General features: G+C 38.5%; 1 protein-coding gene across 1 annotated transcript; it reads right to left on the bottom strand.

Moving 5' to 3' along the window:
- Positions 1–9,936: 9,936 nt before the first annotated feature.
- Positions 9,937–11,262, bottom strand: foxl1 (forkhead box L1). Its single transcript, XM_057837339.1, has one exon. It carries the CDS (start codon positions 11,143–11,145, stop codon positions 10,267–10,269), a length of 879 nt encoding a protein of 292 aa, XP_057693322.1. The 5' UTR covers positions 11,146–11,262; the 3' UTR covers positions 9,937–10,266.
- Positions 11,263–23,333: the final 12,071 nt, after the last annotated feature.

The following is a 23,333-nucleotide window of genomic DNA, read 5'->3' as shown; positions in this document are numbered from 1 at the left end:
TTTGTCAGCCCTTTCAAAACATTTACTTTATTAAAATCAAATTATACTATCATTTTTTTTCTTTCTTTTTTTTGTGGGGAGTAGTGCGGCTTCTCATGAGGATCATTTACTGGACAAACACTCACCATCAGATAACAGTCACATTTATTAATCACTTTGTTGATACAAGACTTTAGAGAAGATGAAAAGGCAATGATAGGTGAATGATGTGTTGTGTTAGTTACAAATGCTCCAAACCAATGAATTGAAGCCCATAACTGCTGATACGATCTTACTTATTTTTCCACCGCTCTACTGTTTGCTTGATTTTTTTTTCCCCTCTGGCATTTTTTTTCATGTTTTATTTACCAGAAGAGTAGAACACACAGGAAATGTTTAATTGTGAGTTCCTTCTACAAATGAGCGGAGATGTATTTATTTCAACAAACATTCCTGATTTGCACAGCCCTGGAGGGGCCAAGCTTTCTCAGGCCAGTGGGTGTCCGAGCTGTAAAACTATATTTAGGCACAGTCACCAACTCTGTTTTGGTGTTTGCTATGATGTTGTCAGCTGGCTGCACTGATTTCATCCAGGTGTCGTACGTAGGAGGTACAGCGTGTCCCAGAAGTGAGTACACCCCTCGCATTTCTGCAGATATTTAAATCTTTTCATGGGACAACACTAACAAAATGACACTTTGACACAATGAAAAGTAGTCTGTGTGCAGCTTATACAATAGAGTTGATTTATTGTCCCCTCAAAATACCTCAAAATATAGCCATTAATATCTAAACCCCTGGCAACAAAAGTGAGTACACCCCTTTGAAAAAATATACATCCCTAAATGTCCAAATTGAGTACTGCTTTTCATTTTCCCTCCAAAATGTAATGTGACTCATTAGTGTTACTAGGTCCAGGTGTGCATAGGGAGCAGGTGTGTTCAAATTTGTAGTGCAGCTCTCACACTCTCTCATACTGGTCACTGAAAGTTCCAACATGGCACCACATGGCAAAGAACTCTTTGAGGATCTTAAAAGACTTAAAACAATTGTTGCGCTACATGGAGATGGCAAAGGTTACAAGAAGATTGCCAACACCCTGAAACTGAGCTGCAGCACAGTGGCTAAGATCATCCAGCGTTTTAAAAGAGCAGGGTCCACTCAGAACAGGCCTCGGGTTGGTCGTCCAAAGAAGCTGAGCGCACGTGCTGAGCGTCACATCCAAATGCTTTCTTTAAAAGATCGTCGCAGTAGTGCTGTCACCATTGCTGCAGAGATTGATGAGGTGGGGGTTCGCCTGTTAGTGCTCAGACCATACAAAACATTGTACATCAAATTGGTGTGCATGGCTGTCACAAGAAAGCCTGCAAACAGTTTGCTGAAGACATGTCAACAAAGCACATGAATTACTGGAACCATGTCCTATGGTCTGATGAGACGAAGATTAAATTGGTTTGTTCGGAAGGTCTCAAGCATATGTGGTGGCAACCAGGTGAGGAGTACAAAGATAAGTGTGTCATGCCTACAGTCAAGCATGGTGGTGAGAATGCCAAGGTCTGGGGCTCCATGAGTGCTGCAGGTGTTGGAGAGATACATTCCATTGAGGGGAACATAAACTCCAACATGTACTGTGAAATACTGCAGCAGAGCATGATCCCCTCCCTCCAGAAACTGGGTCGCAGGGCAGTGTTCAGCATGACAATGACCCCAAACACACCTCCAAGATGACCACTGCTTTACTGAAGAGGCTGAGGGTAAAGCTGATGGACTGGCCAAGCATGTCTCCAGACTTGAACCCAATAGAATATCTTTGGGGGATCCTGAAGCAGAAGGTGGAGGTGCGCAAAGTCTCAAATATCTGGCAGCTCCGCAATGTCGTCATGGAGGAGTGGAGGAGCATTCCAGTGACAACCTGTGAAGCTCTGGTCAACTCCATTCCCAGGAGAGTAAAGGCAATTCTGGATAATAGTGGTGGCCACACAAAATATTGACAGTTTACGTGTTGTATGTTAATATTGACAACTTTCACTAAGGGGTGTACTCACTTTTGTTGCCAGGGGTTTAGATAATTATGGCTATATTTTGAGTTACTTTGAGGGGAAAATAAATTATTACTCTATTATATAGGCAGGGGTGCACATATTTTTTTTTTTGCCCAGGTTCTCAGAAGAGGACCTGGAGACGTGACTTGGTCCTCATTGAGCTTGAGAGCCGACCCGTCTGATGCAGTTGTTCCGGGGTTGAGTCGCGGGGGCAGCAGCTTTAACAGGGAAGCCCAGACTTCCCTCTCCCCAGTCACTTCAACCAGCTCCTCTGGCGGGATCCCAAGGCGTTCCCGGGCCAGCCGAGAGACATAGTCTCTCCAGCATGTCCTGGGTCGCCCCGGGGCCTCCCGACTGTAAGCATAAGCGGATTTTAAGCGGGGGGCAGCCCCCCCCCCCCCCGGTGGCCGAAATGTGTCATTGCATGAAATTGACTTTCCTATGTATGAATATATATATATATATTAAAGATACACGATAATATCGGTCGCCGATAATTATCGGCCGATAATGGCAATTATGACGTCACACAGATAATCCAGATAATAAGAAAATTCAACCGATAATGCAATCCGATAATTATATACTTGATTTAGCCTCCAAATGTGCACAACCGAAGAATTCAGCACGCCGCCTCCTCAACCCCTCCCCTCTCTGAAGCCCCTGAGGGAGGAGGGGTTGAGGAGGTGGAGTTACACGACAAGAAATGGTTGAATATTATGGCGACTGTTACTAAAAAAACGACGCTCTTGCCGTCTGCGAAACATGTGCCGCAGAAGTTCCACGAGGCCGAAAGAAAGCGTCCTCATTCAAAACCACTAACCCAGCATCAATTTAAAACTGCATCACAAAGATTTTTGGAACGAATACGAAGCTGCTGCTAGCGGGAATGCTAAAGCTATTGTAAACACAAGCTAAACTACGGGGCTTGTGACAATACAGAGTCGGGTTGTTTGGGAAAGCAGCCCAAGGCGGGTGGTAAACTCGCATCTAAGGCTAAACTCAGGCACGACTGGAGACCGATAGTCTGCAAGGAGCCGTCTTCCGACGGAACCCACCGCTCTGGCCGGTCCGGCAGGCCGCCGCCGCCTCGCCATTGGCGGGGCGGGCAGAGCCCGGTTCCCCGGCTTCAGGACCTCCGGCAAACACCCCGGTTTCTCGAGCGTTCCTCCACGGCGTGCGAGCAGAGCCAGGCCCCGATTATGCCGCAGCGAACAGGCCGGTGTGGGCGGATTATCCGGTACGAACGTAGCCGTCGCCGCCAAGACGAGACACGATTTTTTTTTTTTTTTTTACCGAAATGACCCGAGAGCCACAGCCCTGGATAAAAAAAATAATGCAGTTTATACGACCACCATTCTTCATGAAAAACATGCCAATCACATTTTCACCACGGATATTTGGAAAAGTGATGTCCAGTAAGCAAGCTTATCATGACGGCACAGTGGTTAGATGATAATTTAAACATGGAGAAAACGAAGTCAGCCAGTCAATAATGCATTCAGTATGTTAAATGACGAGCGGTCAGATGACTTTGTAACGCTGCCTTTATTTTCAGCTTAACAAAACTCAGGCACAAAACAACACGCATGGAGATGCGAGCTCCAACTCCATCCAAATAGTACTGCCGTGTATCAGTTTAGCTGCTGTAAAGCAAATGTCGTGAGTGCCGCAAATGTAAACAAAACACTGCAGAATGGGTACATGACATCTCGCTCTTCGAGTTAATCATTTTCACAGTGCGCAATAAAGCATATAACATTAGCAATCACTTTTCAAATTAATTTAACTTATTTGTCTGCGCAATTACAGCCACAGTAGATAATCAAAACTTATTGGCACTTATTAACACTTATCAATTTAAATATGCACATTCCTGTTGTAATGAAATAACAATAACATTCTGTAGCCACAAATATTATTCAAAATCTTTTCAAGTTTTTTTTTTTTTTTTTTTTAGAATTAAGTATAATAATGTATTGCTTAAAATAAGGTTGTTAAGATTATTTTCACCTAGCTATTTTTCTTCCAACAAATCTGAGAGAAATACACTTGAAGTGCTGGCAGATAATTTCACTTATTTCCAATAGATGTACACTTAAAACTGACTAGTTTTAAGGAGGTAAGTTTTGCAGTGTATTAATGTTATATATGTTAGGAATGGCTTACTTTTAAAGGCATTTTTGGGCAACTTAGGTATTTACTCTGTCAGTAATTGTTGCCAAAAGTTTACACAATGTCAGACAATCTGTCATTATTTAGATGTTGGAATTTAATACTTGTTCATATTTTATGTTAAAAAAAAAGAGCAATAAATTATATTTTGTCACAGTAATATTTTCTTTTGTGTATATTTTAAAATTTTACATAAATCTTTTAATAGAATTATCGGCTTGACATTATCAGTTATCGGTTGGAATGAGGAGGAAATTATCGATTATCGTTATCGGTTGAAAAATGTATTATCGTGTATCACTAATATATGTGTGTGTGTGCGTGTGTGTGCGTGTGCGTGTGCGTGTGCGTGTGTGTGTGTTGTAAAGCAATAAAACTGCAATTAAAATGATTGAAATGAACAAAAAATATATTTTTATAATGGCTCAAAATTATTTTTCGAACAGATCATGTGACTAGCACCTTAGACGGTCGTTTACGTTGTATAGAATTGTTTTTTTTTTAATTAGGGGAGGGTAATTTTATTTTTCAAATGATTTTTTTCTTTGATTGAAGCAACTTTTTTTGGGATTGAATGATTTAGACATAAATGTCCTACCCATAATATGGCCCAAACACAAAAAGTATTGCTTCAATCAAATAAAACTTTTTCAATGAAAAATTAAGGGTTCAAATGCAATTTTTTCAATGTCAAATATTTTTTCGCATTCAAAAATGTTTTCTATGATTGAAATTTTTCTTTTTTTGATTGAAGTGATTTTTCTTTTTGAAAATATATATTTTTTCAAGCAACATATTTTTTGATTGAATCATAAAGACAAAAACGTCCTAGCCAAAATGTGGCCCAAACACAAATCAACATTACTTTAGTCAAAGAAGTTGGTTCAATCTAAAAAAAAAAAAATTAAAGAAAAATAGCTTTCACATGCCTTTTTTTTACTTTCAAATTTATTTTTGCACTCACATTTTTTTGGGATTGAAGCAACTTTTTTTAATGAGAAATATATATTTTGATAGAAGCAACTTTTTATTTAATTGAAGCAACTTTTTTTTGACTGAATAATAAAGACACAAATCAACCTCCAAATGGCTCCGCCCAGGGGATACAATTTTTGACTGGGGTAAATACATTGGCATAACACTGGCGGGCATAGCATATTCAATGGTTGACGATCTTGGCGAAAAGTATTGCTTAAGCCGCCTGATTTAGAGTTCCCCTCAAGAATGTTGGGGGAAAAAAACGCTCATTGTCAACTTATTAGTATAAATATTCTCGTAAGTTAATTTTATTGCTGACACTGCGTTTCGGGGTCATCAACATGTTGTGCCCCCCCTTCCCCAAAAGTCAAACTCCGCCTATGACTGTAAGTACTGTTGTCTGTAAATAGCTGGGGTGTGTTTTTTTGGGGAAAAAAAAAAAAAAACACACCTAATAGTTTGCCTGACTCCTGTGCTTATTTAAGGGATGCAAAGTCCCTCTGTTACCTCTCGCGAGCGCAACAGTAGGGTACAATTGCCAGTTAGGCCCATTTTCTGCACTTGGGTCCCCCACACATCCAGAAAATTAACACTCCTATTGTAAGGAAACAAATATTGGTTACACATTTTGCATGTAAAAGGTTTGAAGAGGAATTGTTCAAGCAGTTTATTAAGTCAAACCATTTAGGCATTTTTCATTTAACTACAAAACTTACTGTATTTTTCGGACTATAAGTTGCAGTTTTTTTTCATAGTTTGGCTGGGGGTGCGACTTATACCCTGGAGCGACTTATGTGTGAAATTATTAACACATTATTATGTAATTTTACATGTTATTTTGGTGTTTTGGAGTGACACTGATGGTTTGGTAAACTTGTTAGCATGTTCTTTATGCTATAGTTATCTAAAATAACTCCTAATAGCTATGTTACGTTAACATAGCGGCCACGTTCACATTTCGTTGTTCATGCATCATTTAACATTATCATACTGTATACTTATTCAGCATGTTGTTCTCTATTGTATTTTTATTTTAAATTGCCTTTCAAAATGCTATATCTGTTCTATGTGTTGGATTTTTTTCAAGTGAATTCCACCCAAAAATGCGACTTATTCTCCGGTGCAACTTATATATGTTTTTTTTTTCCTCTTCGTTGGGCATTTTATGGATGGTGCGACTTATACTCATGTGCGAATTATAGTCCGAAAAATACGGTAATGGTTACTTAACACAGTTGTGTGAAACCATTTGAAATAAGCTTCTTGCATAAATACCATGTTTCATTTTTTTGAGCGTTGGGAGTTAGATAACAATGAACACAACTCTACAATGTTGGCGTTTCATTAAAAGCTGACGTTTCGCTCATCGTCCAAAGTACTCAGATTTCCTTTTATTTTCGTTGTACACAAAAAAACAGAGATTTATGGCAACAAAATTAATATGTAAACTACATTAATATTTACCTACAGTTATTGCAAACTGGTTACAATATTGACTTTTTCGTATCCTAAAAATTGTGGCATTATAAACCAAAAAACGGTAAGTCCTTGAAAATTCTTGATACCTCAAATGAAAGCATGCATTCAAAGTGAAATGATTTAACTGAAGTAGTCTTTTATGCTACAAGTAGAATTTTAGCAATAACATGTAATTATGATATATAATAATGATGGATTATATTTTTGCCAGATGGTATTATATTTATGATTCCTCCATAAATTATTATGTTTTGTATACAAAGTATTCTGTTCAGTTCTCGTGTCTGGGCCCCAACAGTATATGTATCCTTTGAGCTCATGAATCGCCTTTGAAAAACATCATTTCATTTAAATTAGAAACCTTTTTAATCTGAATAGACCACATGCCTGTTAACAATTTAAAACAGCTGAACTCACAATGAAGTTTTGGAGGGGTGGCACAGACAGTGAAGCCCCTGATGATTTTGTTCCTCCAGCACGCTGATGCAATTTTTGAACGTGTTTTACTCCAACGGACATTCATTTTTCTTTACCCTCCCCAAAACTATTCATTTTCACTTATCTTTGCCAGGGTGGTGGCGTGCTGGAGCTTATCCAACCTGACCTCGGGCTGACTGCTCACCAGTCAGTTGTAGGGCGCATCAAAGACAGACAACCATTTGCACATTCCTCAAATTAATATTTATTATTATTATTATTATTTTACACAAGAAATTCATCGCAGATAGGAGTTGCAAATTATCACTGGGTTACATTTTCATGCATATGTGAATGTTTCAAGAGTTACAAAAAGCCATCAGAAATATACAGTATACTTCATAAGACTATTTTATTAGATATACTGTAGTTGTCAAGGAAATTATGAGTGATTTAATAGTAGAAAGAATATGTGGTGATGTATTTTAGAAGGCTGTGCAGTGCCACTTAACAGTTTCATGAGTTTGTCATATATGTGGATTCTGAGAAATGAGTCTCTTTCACTTGATTCGTCCAGGGGTCGGCAACCTTTAACACTCAAAGAGCCATTTCAACCATGTTTTCACAGAAACGACAACACTAGGAGCCGCAGGCACATATTGACACTTGAAATGATCGCGTCAGCTTGACCGTGTATATACAGTATTTATACGTATACATTCTGTGGTCCATATCTTACTTAACAAAGGAGTTTTGCCTCATTTTAGTAAGCAGAATAAGTGCTCACTTTTTACATAGTTTTATTTGCAGAACATCTCGCAGGTCATGAATTCACCAACTATGTAAAGTCACGGTTGCCACTTGGAAGGCATACCGACTAGTCTTTTCGCCTGTAAATGGCGTGACCTGCGCGAGTTGCATGTTGACAAACACAGAAAACAGTGAGCCTGACTTGATCTACCTAGCATTTACCCATATTTCGAACAACTCGCAAACGTTTTTGTGTGTCTGTATGTGGGGTGACACTGTGGAACAATTTAGACAAACCCTTCAAGCACTGTCAAAATATACAAAAATTTAAATTGTTTTATAAAGATATGGTCCAGTCACTATACAATGACATTTTCTGACAATTTTTGTTGCCTTTCTTATAGAACTGGTGTGTATGTGTTAATAATTATTATTTAGGAGCCAACTCTGTTGGTCTAGTTGGTTGTCTATTGGTTTAGTTGTTTATTTCTTCTTCCCACTCCCTTTCGAGCGCAAATAGTTAGTCTGAGTTATACTGTATTTCTGTTTCTTGTGCATGCTTAAAATAAAAGCATTATCATCCTCATACTTACTAAAAGGAAGATAATAATGTCAAATATTCATTTATTCAATATAGAACTGAGCCACATGTGGCTCTGGAGCCACAGGTTGCTGACTCCCTGCTTCAACCATTTTATAAGACACCCGTTGAACTCATTGGTAGCCGCTGACGTCTAGGGCCATCGATTGCATTGAAATGTGAGCATTAAATTACGTTGTTTTTTTTTGCATCCCAAAAATAGTCAGTTGCCCTATAAAGGGTGAATAGAGTTGATTAGTTCAACCATGGTCATAGGTTTGCATAAGGACGGTAGGGACGTAACACTACCAACTTTTCAGGATGCTGAAATTGTCCTCCCCAACTTTTAAGCAACCTTATTTGCATTATATAATGGCTTCAGTTATATAGGTCATTTAGATGTCTTCCCATACGTTGTCAGGATAGAACTGACTCGACCATTATTAAGTGGACTACAGTACTTTCATTATGTTCAGACTTACATTGACCCATTTTCACTTGCTGAATGTGCCAGTCCATTTTTTCCCTTCAAACGTACGTTTGATTGGCTGATGACTTGACTCCCCCTGCCCCCACACACACGCATTCACAGCCCGATAAAAATACAACACGCCGCCTCCTCCGCCCCCTTCGAAGACGAGGGATATTAGAAGTTTTTTTTCTCCACCAGCAGCAGCCACTGTAAGTAATGTCAAAAGACGTCAATGTTGTGGAGATGGGGAACACACCACTAATTTTGCTATTGAAAATCCAACCAACAGGGAGCTGTGTTGAGGAATATCCTCTTGAATGTTTTCTACTGTTAACGTTAATTAAACATTAAGAAATGTAGTAAACTAAATATTACCCCCTTTTAGATAAATAATGGTTAACAAGTTTGTATTTCTTGTGTATGTTAATAGAATTTATGTTCAAATATTGCAATTTAAATTGGCTAATAAAATCCATTTATTCTAGAAGTTTTCAAAATGTTTCTTTGGTAGTTTTTGAAAATCAAGGCTTGAACCGAATGCTGTATCACCTGAACCAATACACATGAAAGTTAGTATACAGTGTATCACAAAAGTGAGTACATCCCTCGCATTTCTGCAGAAATTTAAAGATATCTTTTCATGGGACAATACTGACAAAATGACACTTTCACACAATGAAATGTAGTCTGTGTGCAACTTTTATAATAGAGTCAATTTATTTTTTCCTCAAAATATAGCCATTAATATCTAAACCCCTGGCAACAAAAGTGAGTACACCCCTTAGAAACTACGTCCATCCCTAAATGTCCAAATTGAGTACTGCTTGTCATTTTCCCTCCAAAATGTCACGTGACTCGTTACAGGAGTGCTGTCAGCATTGCTGCAGAGATAGAAGAGGACTGATGAGACTGACTCAATTTGGACATTTAGGGATAAACGTAGTTTCTATGGGGTGTACTCGCTTTTGTTGCCAGGAGTTTAGTTATTAATGGCTATATTTTGAGTTATTTTAAGGGAAAAATAAATTAACTCTATTGTATAAGCTGCACACAGACTGCTATTCATTGTGTCAAAGTGTCATTTTGTCCGTGTTGTCCCATGAAAATATATACTTAAATATCTGCAGAAATGCCAGGGGTGTATTCACTTTTTTGATACACTGTAAGTCAATACAGATTTATTTTGCATTGATCATTTAGCCTATCAATAAATTGGGTTCATACTGGTGAGATATGTACCCCTGACCCCCTGTTCACCCAGTCTGTTTGGTTTTATAAATGTCCAGTCCCCAGCAAAAAGTGTACATGCAGGTTATGCTGTAATATCGTCCCTACCAATGTTGAGACCAAACATACGCCCTTGAGGTCAACTATATAGTTAGTACATTGACTATTCACGCTTGTATTGCGCGAATAGTATCTGGAAAAGACAAATAAGAGCAAAGGGGAAATCCTATTTGGTGCAAGTGATGCTGTCGATTGTCCAAAAACACGTTTGGAGCGACACCGGTGTCGCGTCGCTTCAGGTCCGGGAGGTCGCCATCATTTTTTGCAAGGATGCTTTCAATGCTGAACGGCGTGCGTTTGTCCCTGCTTGCAACATCTGCTTTCGGAAGGGCGAGGCGAGAAAGAAGAGAAGCGGAGTTGTCGTGACTGGGGTCCCTTTTTCTTGTGTTGGGCTTGACAGCATAACACGCTTTTTTCTGTCTGTGACGCTGAAGTAACTTGGAATCCGCTTGCGTCTCCGTCCTCTGCGCGTCCTGCCTCAGCGTCATCTCCACCACCAAAGTAGATGAGCTCGGACGGTCCTTCAATGATGGACCTTTGGCGATCTCCTGTTGATTCCTCGCTTTCCTTTTCCTCCGCCGGTAGTTGCCGTTTTCAAACATGTTGGAGCACTTGCTATCCAACGTCCAGTAACTGCCTTTCCCGGGTCGCCCCTTCTCCCTGGGTATCTTGATGAAGCAGTCGTTAAGAGAGAGATTGTGGCGGATGGAGTTCTGCCAGCCCTGCTTGTTATCGTGGTAAAAGGGGAAGCGGTCCATGATGAATTGATAAATGCCGCTAAGCGTGGCGCGCTGCTCGGGTGCGCTCTTGATGGCCATGGCGATGAGAGCGATGTAACTGTACGGAGGTTTCTGCGGAGGGTCTCGGCGGGCCGACACGAGGCTGCCGCTGTCTCCTCCGTACAAGTAGATGAGCGGAGGTCCGGAGAAGTTTAGGGCGGAGGACGGCACGCCGAAAGTCGCCAGACATCCGTGGTAGAGCGCCATGATCGCGCGTCCAAAGGAAAATGCTCTTCTCTGACTCGCTCCCCAACTTTATCAACTTCAATGCAGAAGTGTTCATCACTGTTTTACTTTTGCTTCGTTTATGTTGATTTTGCGCCGGGAAATAAATTGTCTAAGGCAGATCGTCGGTGCTGTTTCAGCCCACCCACATTAATTAAAATTTCATTGCTCCGAAAGTCCCCCCTTTGCTCAGCGACCAATCAGATGCCGCCTTATTCCCTCATCTGTTTATAGAATTAGTCGCTTGATAAGTCTGCCCACCCACGTTGAATCAAGCTGTGTTTATTTTGAAAAAAATCCGGCCACCCAATACATAAACGCACTGATGTGCTGTTTGAAATATCACGTCCACCCCTGACGCTGAGACCTTCTCGCACACAAAGAACAAGCAAACACCACACACTCCTCGAATGCGTGAGACTCGCTGTGCATGCTCAATTTAAATCAAAACAATATCTGTCTGTCTGTCAAGGGGCGCTGAGGATCTTATTCATAAGCGGATTTTAAGGGGGGGTTAGGCCCCCCCGGTGGGCGAAAAGTGTCATTGCATGTAATTGACTTTCCTAAATATATATAAAATTTGTAAAGCATAAAACTGCAACAAAAATAAATGAAATGAACAAAAAAAAATATTGTTATAATGGGTCAAAATAATTTTTCGAACAGATCATGTGACTAGCAACGTAGACGGTCATTTGCTTTGCATATAATTTTCAACAAAAAAAAACGGGGAAGAGCAATTTTATTTTTCAAATGATTTTATTCTTTGATTGAAAATATATATGGCGGAAAATTCTCAGGTGACATGAAGTTCCGCTCTGAGACCCCCAATTTTGCCAAATTTCAAAATTGTCCGATATGCACGTGTGATACATCGTTGGAAACCTTTTTAAGTCTCGGCTAAAACACACCTTTTTAGACTCGCCTTTTACAAAGATTAGGATAGCCTGGTTTTATTAGCTTAAGGACTTTTTTAATGTTTTTTTTTTTTTTTTTCCGATTTTATCGGTTTTATTGTTTTACTTGCTGGAATTTTATTGCGATGCGCTCTTTGTTTTATTTTATTTTGTAAAATGTCATTGTATAATATTTTCCTGCCTTTTATTTATCTTGAGCCATGTTTTGTTGTAAAGCACTTTGGGGGCCTTTCGGGTTTTGTAAAGGGCTATATAAATAAATTTGATTTGATTTGATTTGAAAATCTCAATTTCCTGGGGGAAGAATAATTTTGAACAGGAGGGCATTTAATTTCTTTTTTTTTTTTTTAACAGCAAAACCATAACTGGAGGCAAGAGCGCGCGAGAGCAGAATTAAAGACGCCACGATTTTAACGAGATATTATCGCGTATTTACCTTGTTTCGATCCAAAAACTCCATGTAGCATGTATCACCGAGTGTCAAGACACAGCTGTGAATGGCCACAGCCAGATTTTTGGGGGATTTTATGGGTGAAACATGGTGATATAACAAGGGTCGCGATGCAGAAATCGCAGACAACAAGAAGTGCTTGAGATTTTATTTTTTATATAGTTACTCTTTTAAACGTTATTTTTCAATTTTTCTTTGTTTGGATCGATTATTTGTCATCTAACATATCAGGGAAAATGCGACAGTGACAAAAAAAATACAATTAAGCGATAGTTAAGAGGTAGATATCCGTGACTTTTTTAGACGCCAAATTTTTCATTGTGACGTCATTTGTTTAAAAGTTTAAAATATGCGAGTGAATAATGTCTTTGTTTTTTTTTAACTAAATATTAGACACCAATTAATGATTCTGAGCTAAAAATGAGACATTTCGAATAATAAATACGATTACTTACCTTCTTTCTATAGCTAGGTTCAAACAAAAGCGGTTGCGCGACGTCTGTAAATGGGGGTTTCCAGGGTAAAAAGGACAAATGAAAAATAGTTTGGGGGCTTAATGTGCCATGAATCTGCTATGGCAGCATATAGACATATTGTTCTATCAAATGCAATAGTTCTTTTGGCCTAAAATACAGCAGTATATTTTAAAGAGGGGTGCAAGAGTAGAAACTGCTTTTTCAGCCTTGTCTGTGTTTTCCGCCATTTTTTTTTTTTTAATTGAAAAAAACTGCTTTCTGGGGGATTAAATGATTTAGACACAAATGTCCTACCCATAATATGGCCCAAACAGAAAAAGGATTGCTTCAATCAAAGAAAACTTTTTCAATGAAAAATTAAATGTTCAAATGCAACATTTTCAATCTCAAATAATTTTTTGCATTAAAAAAAATTTCCGTGATTGAAATTGTTCTTTTTTTTTTAATTGATTTTTCTTTTTGAAAATATATATATACAGTGGGGCAAATAAGTATTTAGTCAACCACTAATTGTGCAAGTTCTCCCATTTGAAAATATTAGAGAGGCCTGTAATTGTCAACATGGGTAAACCTCAATCATGAGAGACAAAATGTGGGGAAAAAAAACAGAAAATCACATACTTTGATAAAAAAAGAATTTATTTGCAAATCATGGTGGAAAATAAGTATTTGGTCAATACCAAAAGTTCATCTTTATACTTCGTTGTGTACCCTTTGTTGGCAATAACGGAGGCCAAACGTTTTCTGTAACTCTTCACAAGCTTTTCACACACTGTTGCTGGTATTTTGGCCCATTCCTCCATGCAGATCTCCTGTAGAGCAGTGATGTTTTGGGGCTGTCGTTGGACAACACGGGATTCAACTCCCTCCACAGATTTTCTATGGGATTGAGATCTGGAGACTGGCTAAGCCACTCCAGGACCTTGAAATGCTTCTTGCGAAGCCAATCCTTTGTTGCCCTGGCTGTGTGTTTGGGATCATTGTCATGCTGAAAGACCCAGCCACGTCTCATCTTCAATGCCCTTGCTGATGGAAGAAGCTTTTCACTCAAAATCTCTCGATACATGGCTCCATTCATTCTTTCCTTTACACAGATCAGTCGTCCTGGTCCCTTCTCAGGAAAACAGCCACAAAGCATGATGTTTCCACCCCCATGTTTCACAGTGGGTATGGTGTTCTTCGGATGCAATTCAGCATTCTTTCTCCTCCAAACACGAAAACCTGTGTTTCCACCAAAAAGTTGTATTTTGGTTTCTTCTGACCATAACACATTCTCCCAGTCCTCTTCTGGATCATCCAAATGCTTTCTAGCGAACCGCACACGGGCCTGGACGTGTACTTTCTTCAGCAGGGGGACACGTCTGACAGTGCAAGATTTGAGTCCCTGGCAGCACATTGTGTTACTGATAGTAGCCTTTGTTACTGTGGTCCCTGCTCTCTGTAGGTCATTCACTAGGTCCCCCCGTGTGGTTCTGGGATTTTTGCTCACCGTTTTTGTTATCATTTTACCGCCACGGGGTGAGATCTTGCATGGAGCCCCAGATCGAGGGAGATTATCAGTGGTCTCGTATGTCTTCCATTTTCTAATAATTGCTCCCACAGTTGATTTCTTTACACCAAGCATTTTACCTATTGCAGATTCAGTCTTCCCAGCCTGTTGCAGGTCTACAATTTTGTCTCTGGTGTCCTTCGACAGCTCTTTGGTTTTGGCCATAGTGGAGTTTGGAGTGTGACTGACTGAGATTGTGGACAGGTGTCTCCTATACCGATAATGAGTTAAAACAGGTCCCATTAATCCAGGTAACGAGTGGAGCCTCGTTAGACCTCGTTAAAAGAAGTTAGACCTCTTTGACAGCCAGAAATCTTGCTTATTTGTAGGTGACCAAATACCTATTTTCCACTCTAATTTGGAAATAAATTCTTTAAAAATCAAACAATGTGATTATCTGTTTTTTTTTCTCCACATTCTGTCTCTCGTGGTTGAGGTTTACCCATGTTGACAATTACAGGCCTCTCTAATCTTTTCAAGTAGGCGAAGTTGCACAATTGGTGGTTGATTAAATACTTATTTGCCCCACTGCAGATAAGTTTGGGCTGAGAGAAAAAAATACCACTGTTTACCCAAAAAAATCAAACTAAAATAAGCAGTTACTCACAATGTTACTCATTACTTGAGTATTCTTTTCACTGGATACTTTTTTACTTGTACTTGAGTACATTTTTGGGGGTGACTACTTTTACTCTTACTTGATTATTTCTATTTTGAAGTAAAACGACTCTTACTTGAGTAAAACATTTGGCTACTCTACCCACCACTGATTAAACACAAATATCCAACAGCACTCTACACGGCGGCAGCTAAACAGCAACAACAGACAATAAAACAGCTACAATGCAAGCTATTTAAAGTTCCCCACGGTCCAAGTCTGCAGCTAACCTTTCCTCACCGGGCACTATTATAAACGATCAATCATCTTCATTTTCGACCTCGAATTTTAGAAAAGTTCGCTGTCTTTGTAAAGAAAAAAAATTGCTAATTTGTTTTTGCGCCATGTTAACACCTCCTCTGTCAAAAGTTAACTTTTCTGTTCCAATAGTGCCTTTTTCAACTGGACCCGGTAGCAAGCAAGGTGTCAGGTGGTGACCATGTTGTTAAAAAGGCAAAAAAAAAATCAACATATACACTACTGATTGAAAGTTTGGGGTCACCCAGACAATTTTCTGTTTTCCTTCAAAAGTCACACTTTTGTTTTTAAAATGAGTTTCAAAATGAATAGAAAACATAATCAAACCATTGACAAGGTTGGAATTAAGGATTTTTATTTTAAATAATAATTTTCTCCTTCAAACTTTGCTTTTATTAAAAAATGCTCATTTTGCAACAATTACAGCTTTGCAGACCTATGGTGTACTAGCTATTAATTTGTTGAGAAGAAGGGAAAGAGGATAAGAGAAACTTCTCTCCACGCTTCCAGAAGCACCTCCCACAAGTTGGATTGGCTTGATGGGCACTTCTTGCGTACCATGCGGTCAAGCTGCTCCCACAACAGCTCAGTGGGTTTGAGATCTGTTGACTGTGCTGGCCACTCCACTACAGATAGAATACCAGCTGCCTGCTTCTTTCCTAAATTGTTCTTGCATCATTTGGAGGTGTGCTTTGGGTCACTGTTGAAGAATGAAATTGACTCCAATCAAGCATTGTCCACAGGGTATGGCATGATGTTGCAAAATGGAGTGATACCCTTCTTTATTTAAAATCCCGTTGATCTTGTACAAATCTCCCACTTTACCAGCACCAAAGCAACCCCAGACCATCGCATTACCTTCACCATGGTTGAAAGACCGAGGAGGGTCGTAAATCGGGTCTTCCTTGAGGACGCATGTCTGCTGCAGAAGCATAACTCAGCCTTTTTGCTTCTGAGTTAATAATATTCTTTTACAATTAGCCACATGTAGATAACTCCGCCTTTATGCTTCTCTGATTTTCTCCTGTTCTTTCCACTCGCTTCCCGCTATGTCACTGCTCCCCAGTCTGATCGCTCATTAAAGGACCTGCGCTTAGTTACGGACATTACAGTATGATCAACATTTGTTGTTCAATGTTGATGAGCTGAAGATCCACACTCAAGCGTTCTGTCTCTGTTGGCATTCTTGTGAAACCGGAAGAAAACTAGAGGAAGTAATCCCCCCAAACCGTAAAAACACAATGCCACACCCCTCTAGTGGCTTGGCGGTGAATTACAGAGCAACGCGTTCACTTGCCACAGAACTATCGAATGCTCATTGACGGCGTAGTCGCTTCGCCGTCAACGCAACGGAGAAGCATAACTCAGGCTTAACTCTGCCTTTTCTCACATGTGTGTTCTACCTGCTCTAGGCTTTAAAAGTAGACTTTAGACTTCTAAAAAAATCACTTGCATATTTTAAACTTTTAAACAAATTACGTCACAATGAAAAAAATGGTGTCTGTAAATAAGTCACGGATAGCTACCTCATAACTATTGCTTATTTGTTTTTGTTTTTTTTTGTTACTGTCGCATTTTCCCCGATATGTTAGATGATAAATAATCGATCCAAACAAAGAAAAATTGAAAGGAAAAAAAAAAACGTTTAAAAAGGTAAATATATGGCGGAAAAGACTTAGGTGACTTGAAGTTCCGCTCTGAGACCCCCAATTCGTCCAAATTTCGAAATTGTCCGATATACACGTGTGATACATCATTGGAAAGCTTAAAATCTCAGTTTTCTGGGGGAAGAAAAATTTCTAACAGGAGGGCTTTTTTTTTTTCAAGATTTTTGAACACCAAAACCCTATCTGGAGGTGAGAGCACCCGAGAGCAGAATTACAGACGCCATGACTTTAACAAGATATTATCGTGTACTTACCTTGTTTCGATCCAAAAACTCCATGTAGCATGTATCGCTGAGTGTCAAGACACAGCTGTGAATGGCCACAGCTGGATTTTGGGGGGATTTTATGGATGAAACATGGTAATATAACAAGGGTCGCGTTGCAGAAATCGCAGACGTCAAGGAGAGGTTGAGATTTTCTTTTTCATATGTTTACCCTTTTAAACGTTTTTTTTTTTTCTCAGTTTTTCTTTGTTTGGATCGAATATTTATCATCTAGCAGACATGTCCAAAGTCCGGCCCGGGGGCCAAATGTGGTCCGTGGTCAAATTTCATCCGGCCCCCAGCCCTTGTCATAAAATCAATAACATCTGGCCCACACACAGACTTAATAAATTGGTCAGCAGCAAGGCCGGCCCAGCCTATACGCAAACTATGCAGCTGCTTAGGGCCCCTGACCACTAGGAGCCCCCAATCTGGCAACCTCATTTTATACGTTGTTAATAGAGCATCGTGAATAATGTGTCGCACATTGCCGTTTATCGGTGCGAACATCCATTTTCTTGTCATTACAATCTGGCAACCTGGGGAGTGACGTTGAACCTGCTTTGCAATGATTGGTGCTCAAACTTGCTTGGAAAATAGATGCACGAATATGTCGAGGAGAATTTATCCTTCTGGAGCAGAGAAACGAAAAATCTGATTAATATACAAAATATGGATGTATGGGTTGGATTGCATGTATGGGTTTCACAGTACACTGGGACAAAAAATATGGGCCCCTTGGCATTATTTTGCTTAGGGCCCCCAAATGGCCTGGGCCGCCCTTGGTCAGCAGTACTGTCACCAGCATATGAAGAAGCTTACACACTAAATGCAGTTCCTCATTTACGCACTGAAAGGCAGCTGCACTCCAAGCAACATTACCCCGTGTGACCCTTTACTCCCAATTTTCTAAAATGGCGACAATCATCAAAAAAAGTTGACTGCGACGGCTGACGCTTCAAGGATAGGTGGACTATTTCTTCAGTAAAATACGCAACTACTGTATCCGCCTCATTTGCAAAGAGACAGTTGCTGTTTTTAAAGGGTTGAATGTGAGGTGATATTGCCAAACAAGACACGCTGACATGTATGACATGACGATTACAGGGAAAATACGCAACGAGAAATTAAAGCAACTTGAAGCTAGTTTAGTATCACAGCAGCAGTATTTCGCAAGGGCCCGAGAGTCGAAAGAGAAAGCTACAAGGCTAGTTGCGAGATTTTTGAAATTATTCATTTAAAAAAATAATGAAGCAAATGTGACACACAGAATGGCTTGCCAAAATGTGCTTAAATATATTGTTCTACGTAAAGGTCGTCAGCCAAGGTCGGCCCCCCTACCGGCCCCCCAAATCTGGCCCCCTTTGCAAAAAGTTTGGACACCCCTGATCTAACATATCGGAGAAAATGCGAGAGTAACAAAAAAAATACCATTCAGCGATAGTTAAGAGGTAGATATCTGTGACCTTTGTACAGACGCCATTTTTTTCATTGTGACATAATTTAAAAGTTTAAAATATGTGTGTGTATAATTTTCTTAGTCGTTTTTTTTTTTTACGCAATATTAGACATCAATTAATGATTCTAAGCTAAAAACGACATACATTTTGAATAATAAATATAATTAATTACCTTCTTTTTATGGCTGGGATGAAACAAAAGCGGTTGCTCGACGTCTGTAAATGGGGGTTTTCAGGGTAAAACGGACAAATTAAAAATAGTTCGGGGGCTTAATGCGCCATGAATCTGCTATGGCAGCATATAGACATATTGATCCATCAAACACAACAGTTGTTTTGGCTTAAAATACAGCAGTTTCTTTTGAAGAGGAGTGCAACAGCAGAAACGGATTTTTCAGTCTTGTCTGTGTTTTCCGCCATATGAAAAAGAAAATCTCGAACACTCCTTGATGTCTGCAATTTCTGCATCGCGACTCTTGCTATATTACTATATTTCACCCATAAAATCCCCCAAAATGGGGCCATTCACATCTGTGTCTTGACACCCGGTGATACACGCTACATGGAGCTTTTGGATCGAAACAAGGTAAGTACGCGATAATATTTCGTTAAAATCATGGCGTCTTTAATTCTGCCCTCTCATGCTCTCACCTCCAGTCAGGGTTTCGCTGTTTCATTTTTTTTTTTTTAAATGCCCTCCTGTTAAAAAATTTTCTTCCCCCAGAAAATTGAGATTTTAAGCTTTCCAATGATGTTTCGCACGTGCATATCGGAGAATTTTGAAATTTGATCAAATGGGGGTCTCAGAGCGGAACTTCAAGTCACCTGAGTGTTTTCCACCATATATATTTTTTTAATACTTACAAGGCATTCATTGAACTCATTGCCTGCCATTGACTGCACTTAACGTTCAGTCCAATTTGACGTATCTATAATTTTAAAAAATCTATATACAAAAAATTCAAAGAATCATAATTGCTTGAGTTTTTTAATCACTAAAAACAGTCACTTGCTTTATAAAGGGTTTAAGGTCTTAGTGTCAACTTTTGAATAGCTGTCTACTGCAGTGACTACTGTGCCTGAAACGGAAAAATTAGATGCACCTGTGCTTGCTTAGTGTGTATGTGCGTGGATATTGCTGATATCTCAAAATGGCTGCACCCAGAAGCGATGTAATTTTTTGTGTTGAAACAATATTTTCTCCATTGTCAGCTGTGCAAAAAAATTCCATACTTAGATACTGTGAGCAACTGTTTTTCATATGAATGTGATTTATACTTGGTGTTCTGCGCTTAATGGGGTACATTCAAGCTCAGGACTCAATTGCCTTACAAGGACATAACAAAAAGTGTATCTTTTTTTGTTTTTTGTGTGTGTATGAAGTCTTATATTATGTATTTTCCTGTTTATAGGTCAAAGGAGGATTATAACAACTTTACAAGTGCTCGCAGCTGGCTCCTGCTTACATTAGCGGTTGGGAGATTTGGAGAATAAACCTTCAAACTCTGTTTTCTGTTTGTCTCCCAGCAGACGATGATTCACTGGAGTAGAGAAATAAAACTAACATGCGAGTACACAAATGGGGCATGCGGGGAGTGCTGTGCAGACGAAATGTGCATAGTTAAAGAAGATATTCTGAAGTGACGAAGACATTTATCATATCACAACAATTTGTATTTTGCTTAGGGTTAATTAAATCATCTTTTGAACAAAAGACTGTGTAATACATTTATGAAAGTCATCAATGCCTCCCCCCACCTCAACTCTCTGTCGCCACTGTAAAAAGTGTAATTTCTAAAAAAAAAAAAAAAAAAAAAAAAATATATATATATATATATATATATATATATATATATATATATATATATATTAGGGCTGTCAAACGATTAAAATTTTTAATCGAGTTAATTACAGCTTAAAAATTGATTAATCGTAATTAATCGCAATTAATCGCAATTCAAACCGTCTATAAAATATGCCATATTTTTCTGTAAATTATAAATATATCCTGTAAAATAAATTGTTGGAATGGAAAGATAAGACACAAGATGGATATATACATTCAACATACGGTACATAAGGACTGTAGTGGGCATTTCACTCTACTGTCATTTAAATCTGTCTATGCTGTCCTCACTCCGAAGCGTCTACTTTTTCCAAAGCTAGACAGCTAGTGAACGACGCCTTAATAATTCTTCTTCCTTTTTCATCTGATTTATTAATAAAATGGCCTCAAACCATTGTCCTCTTTAGACCGTCGTAAAACTACAAAATAAAAGTACACAAGCATTGCATTAGCAACAACGTTAGCTTAGCACGCTATACAGGTTCACTAAACATAAACAAAAAGCGTCTCATACAAAAAATATAACATTTCGCTTACTAACATAATATGTACATTCTTTACAACAACCATACTTACGGACAAATCTTATCCAAAGATCATATAAGCACAACATTATCAGCCCGAGACGTCGTGCAGCCATAATGAACTGGTAAGAAAATAATAAACCATGTCACAAAGCGACCACAAGAGTTCGCTGTTGGACAGCATAAAAAGCCTTGCTGTAAAACTTACCAAAAGGCAGAATACTTTCTGAGCGGGACATGTGCGTTAATTGCGTCAAATATTTTAACGTGATTAATTTAAAAAATTAATTACTGCGCGTTAACGCGATGATTTTGACAGCCCTAATATATATATATATATATATATATATATATATATATATATATATATATATATATATATATATATATATACACTGTATATATACACTGTATATATACACTGTATATATGTACACATTTGAATAACATTGTGTTCTTAAATATTAAAGAAAAAAGTAATATATAGATCAACTTACAATAAAGTATAACTTTACTAACATTGTTTTGTTTGTAACAGAAAAGACTTAAAACACATCAATTTACTTGAATAAAAAAACATAAACAAAACATGCATCCAAACTGTAAAAATACACTCAATGTTTTTTTAACCATTTGATACAAAAAATAAAATGTAATAAAAACAATAAATAATAATAAATTCGAATTGATTAGCAATATTAACTCATGAGGACAATATGCCAACGATTTGACCGGAAACCCCCCAAAAATTAATAGAACAAAACCGACAGGTGTCATTGGACCCGTGTTGTTAATCTTACTTTTAAAAAGTAATGCGTTACAGTAATAAATTACCTCTCCCAAAATGTAATCACATCATTAACTCAATTACCTCAACATAAGAGTAATTAGTTACTCGGCAAAGTAATTGACGTCACTTTTCATGTTCTACATGTTATTTCATGATCCATTCTGAAATGTCTTTCACATCAAATATGTTGATATTACCTGATTGAATTGAACTGTCTTTTTCATTCCCCCAAAAAAACATTGTTCACACTTTTAATTTTTTTTTTTAAATTTCACCTACATAATAAGAGTGTAATGGTATACAAACTTTAACTTTCAAATGCTGTAAGAAAAAAAGCCTTTTTGTTTTTCCTGTTGTACTTAACCCGTAATGAACCGTGACTTGTGTGTACCGTCGCACCCCTAATACATATATATTTTTCAATATACAGGTGAATCTCTTTCCTGTTCTGATTTGATTTAAAAAATAAATCACACACGCTTTATAGATACGCCATTTAAGAAAAGTTTAGGGCAAGTGAGTATTTTTGGCAATAAAAAACAAATCATTATTATACATTACTCTCTTCCCCCTCCCGCTGTGCTCTCTCAGTGTCTCTCAGACACCTCTCGTGTCATTCAACCAAATTGTAGTTACAGTGGGGAGAACAAGTATTTGATACACTGCCAATGGGAAAACTCATTGGCAGTGTATCAAATACTTGTTCTCCCCACTGTATGCATGACTTCATATCCTCAGTAACAGTAACGTCGTTGCAAAGATGGGAAAAGTAATTATTTAGATTAATCACTACTGACAAAAATAATGCTGTTACTAACGTCATTATCCAATAACGCCGTTATTAACAACACTGTATGTGACAGAGGGACAGTTTTTATTTTTCCTGCAGGCAGTATCAGCTCCTTTGCTTATGGTGTGGGGTTATTTTGCAGTGAGAAACCTGATATGCCACCTTATATGATGCTAACAGTGCTTGCAAGTTGACTGATGTAACACTGAAAAAGACGATTGTTGGCAATATACGGCACATTTTCGCTGAAAAAAAAAAAAAAAATCAAGCGGCTTATCAATGTGATTGGGGTCTAATGTCCTTAGGTGACATCTGAATTGATTTGGCTTCTTGCTCTCCGCTGCAAACATTTTTAGACACAGTGAACAGACCGGTCTTTCTCGTCTCCCACTGTATTAAAAGCCAAAAGCCAAATGCTACATACGTTTCATCATAATTCCTCGTCTTAGCTCTTCATATCTCAAGTGCTCTTTGCATGCCTTGTGCTCTAGTTTGGTTAAAACAAAAAACAAAACAAAAAA

This window comes from Corythoichthys intestinalis, chromosome 5 (assembly GCF_030265065.1).
Source record: "Corythoichthys intestinalis isolate RoL2023-P3 chromosome 5, ASM3026506v1, whole genome shotgun sequence".
Taxonomy (NCBI): domain Eukaryota; kingdom Metazoa; phylum Chordata; class Actinopteri; order Syngnathiformes; family Syngnathidae; genus Corythoichthys; species Corythoichthys intestinalis.
This window is presented reverse-complemented; position numbering and strand designations above follow the sequence as displayed.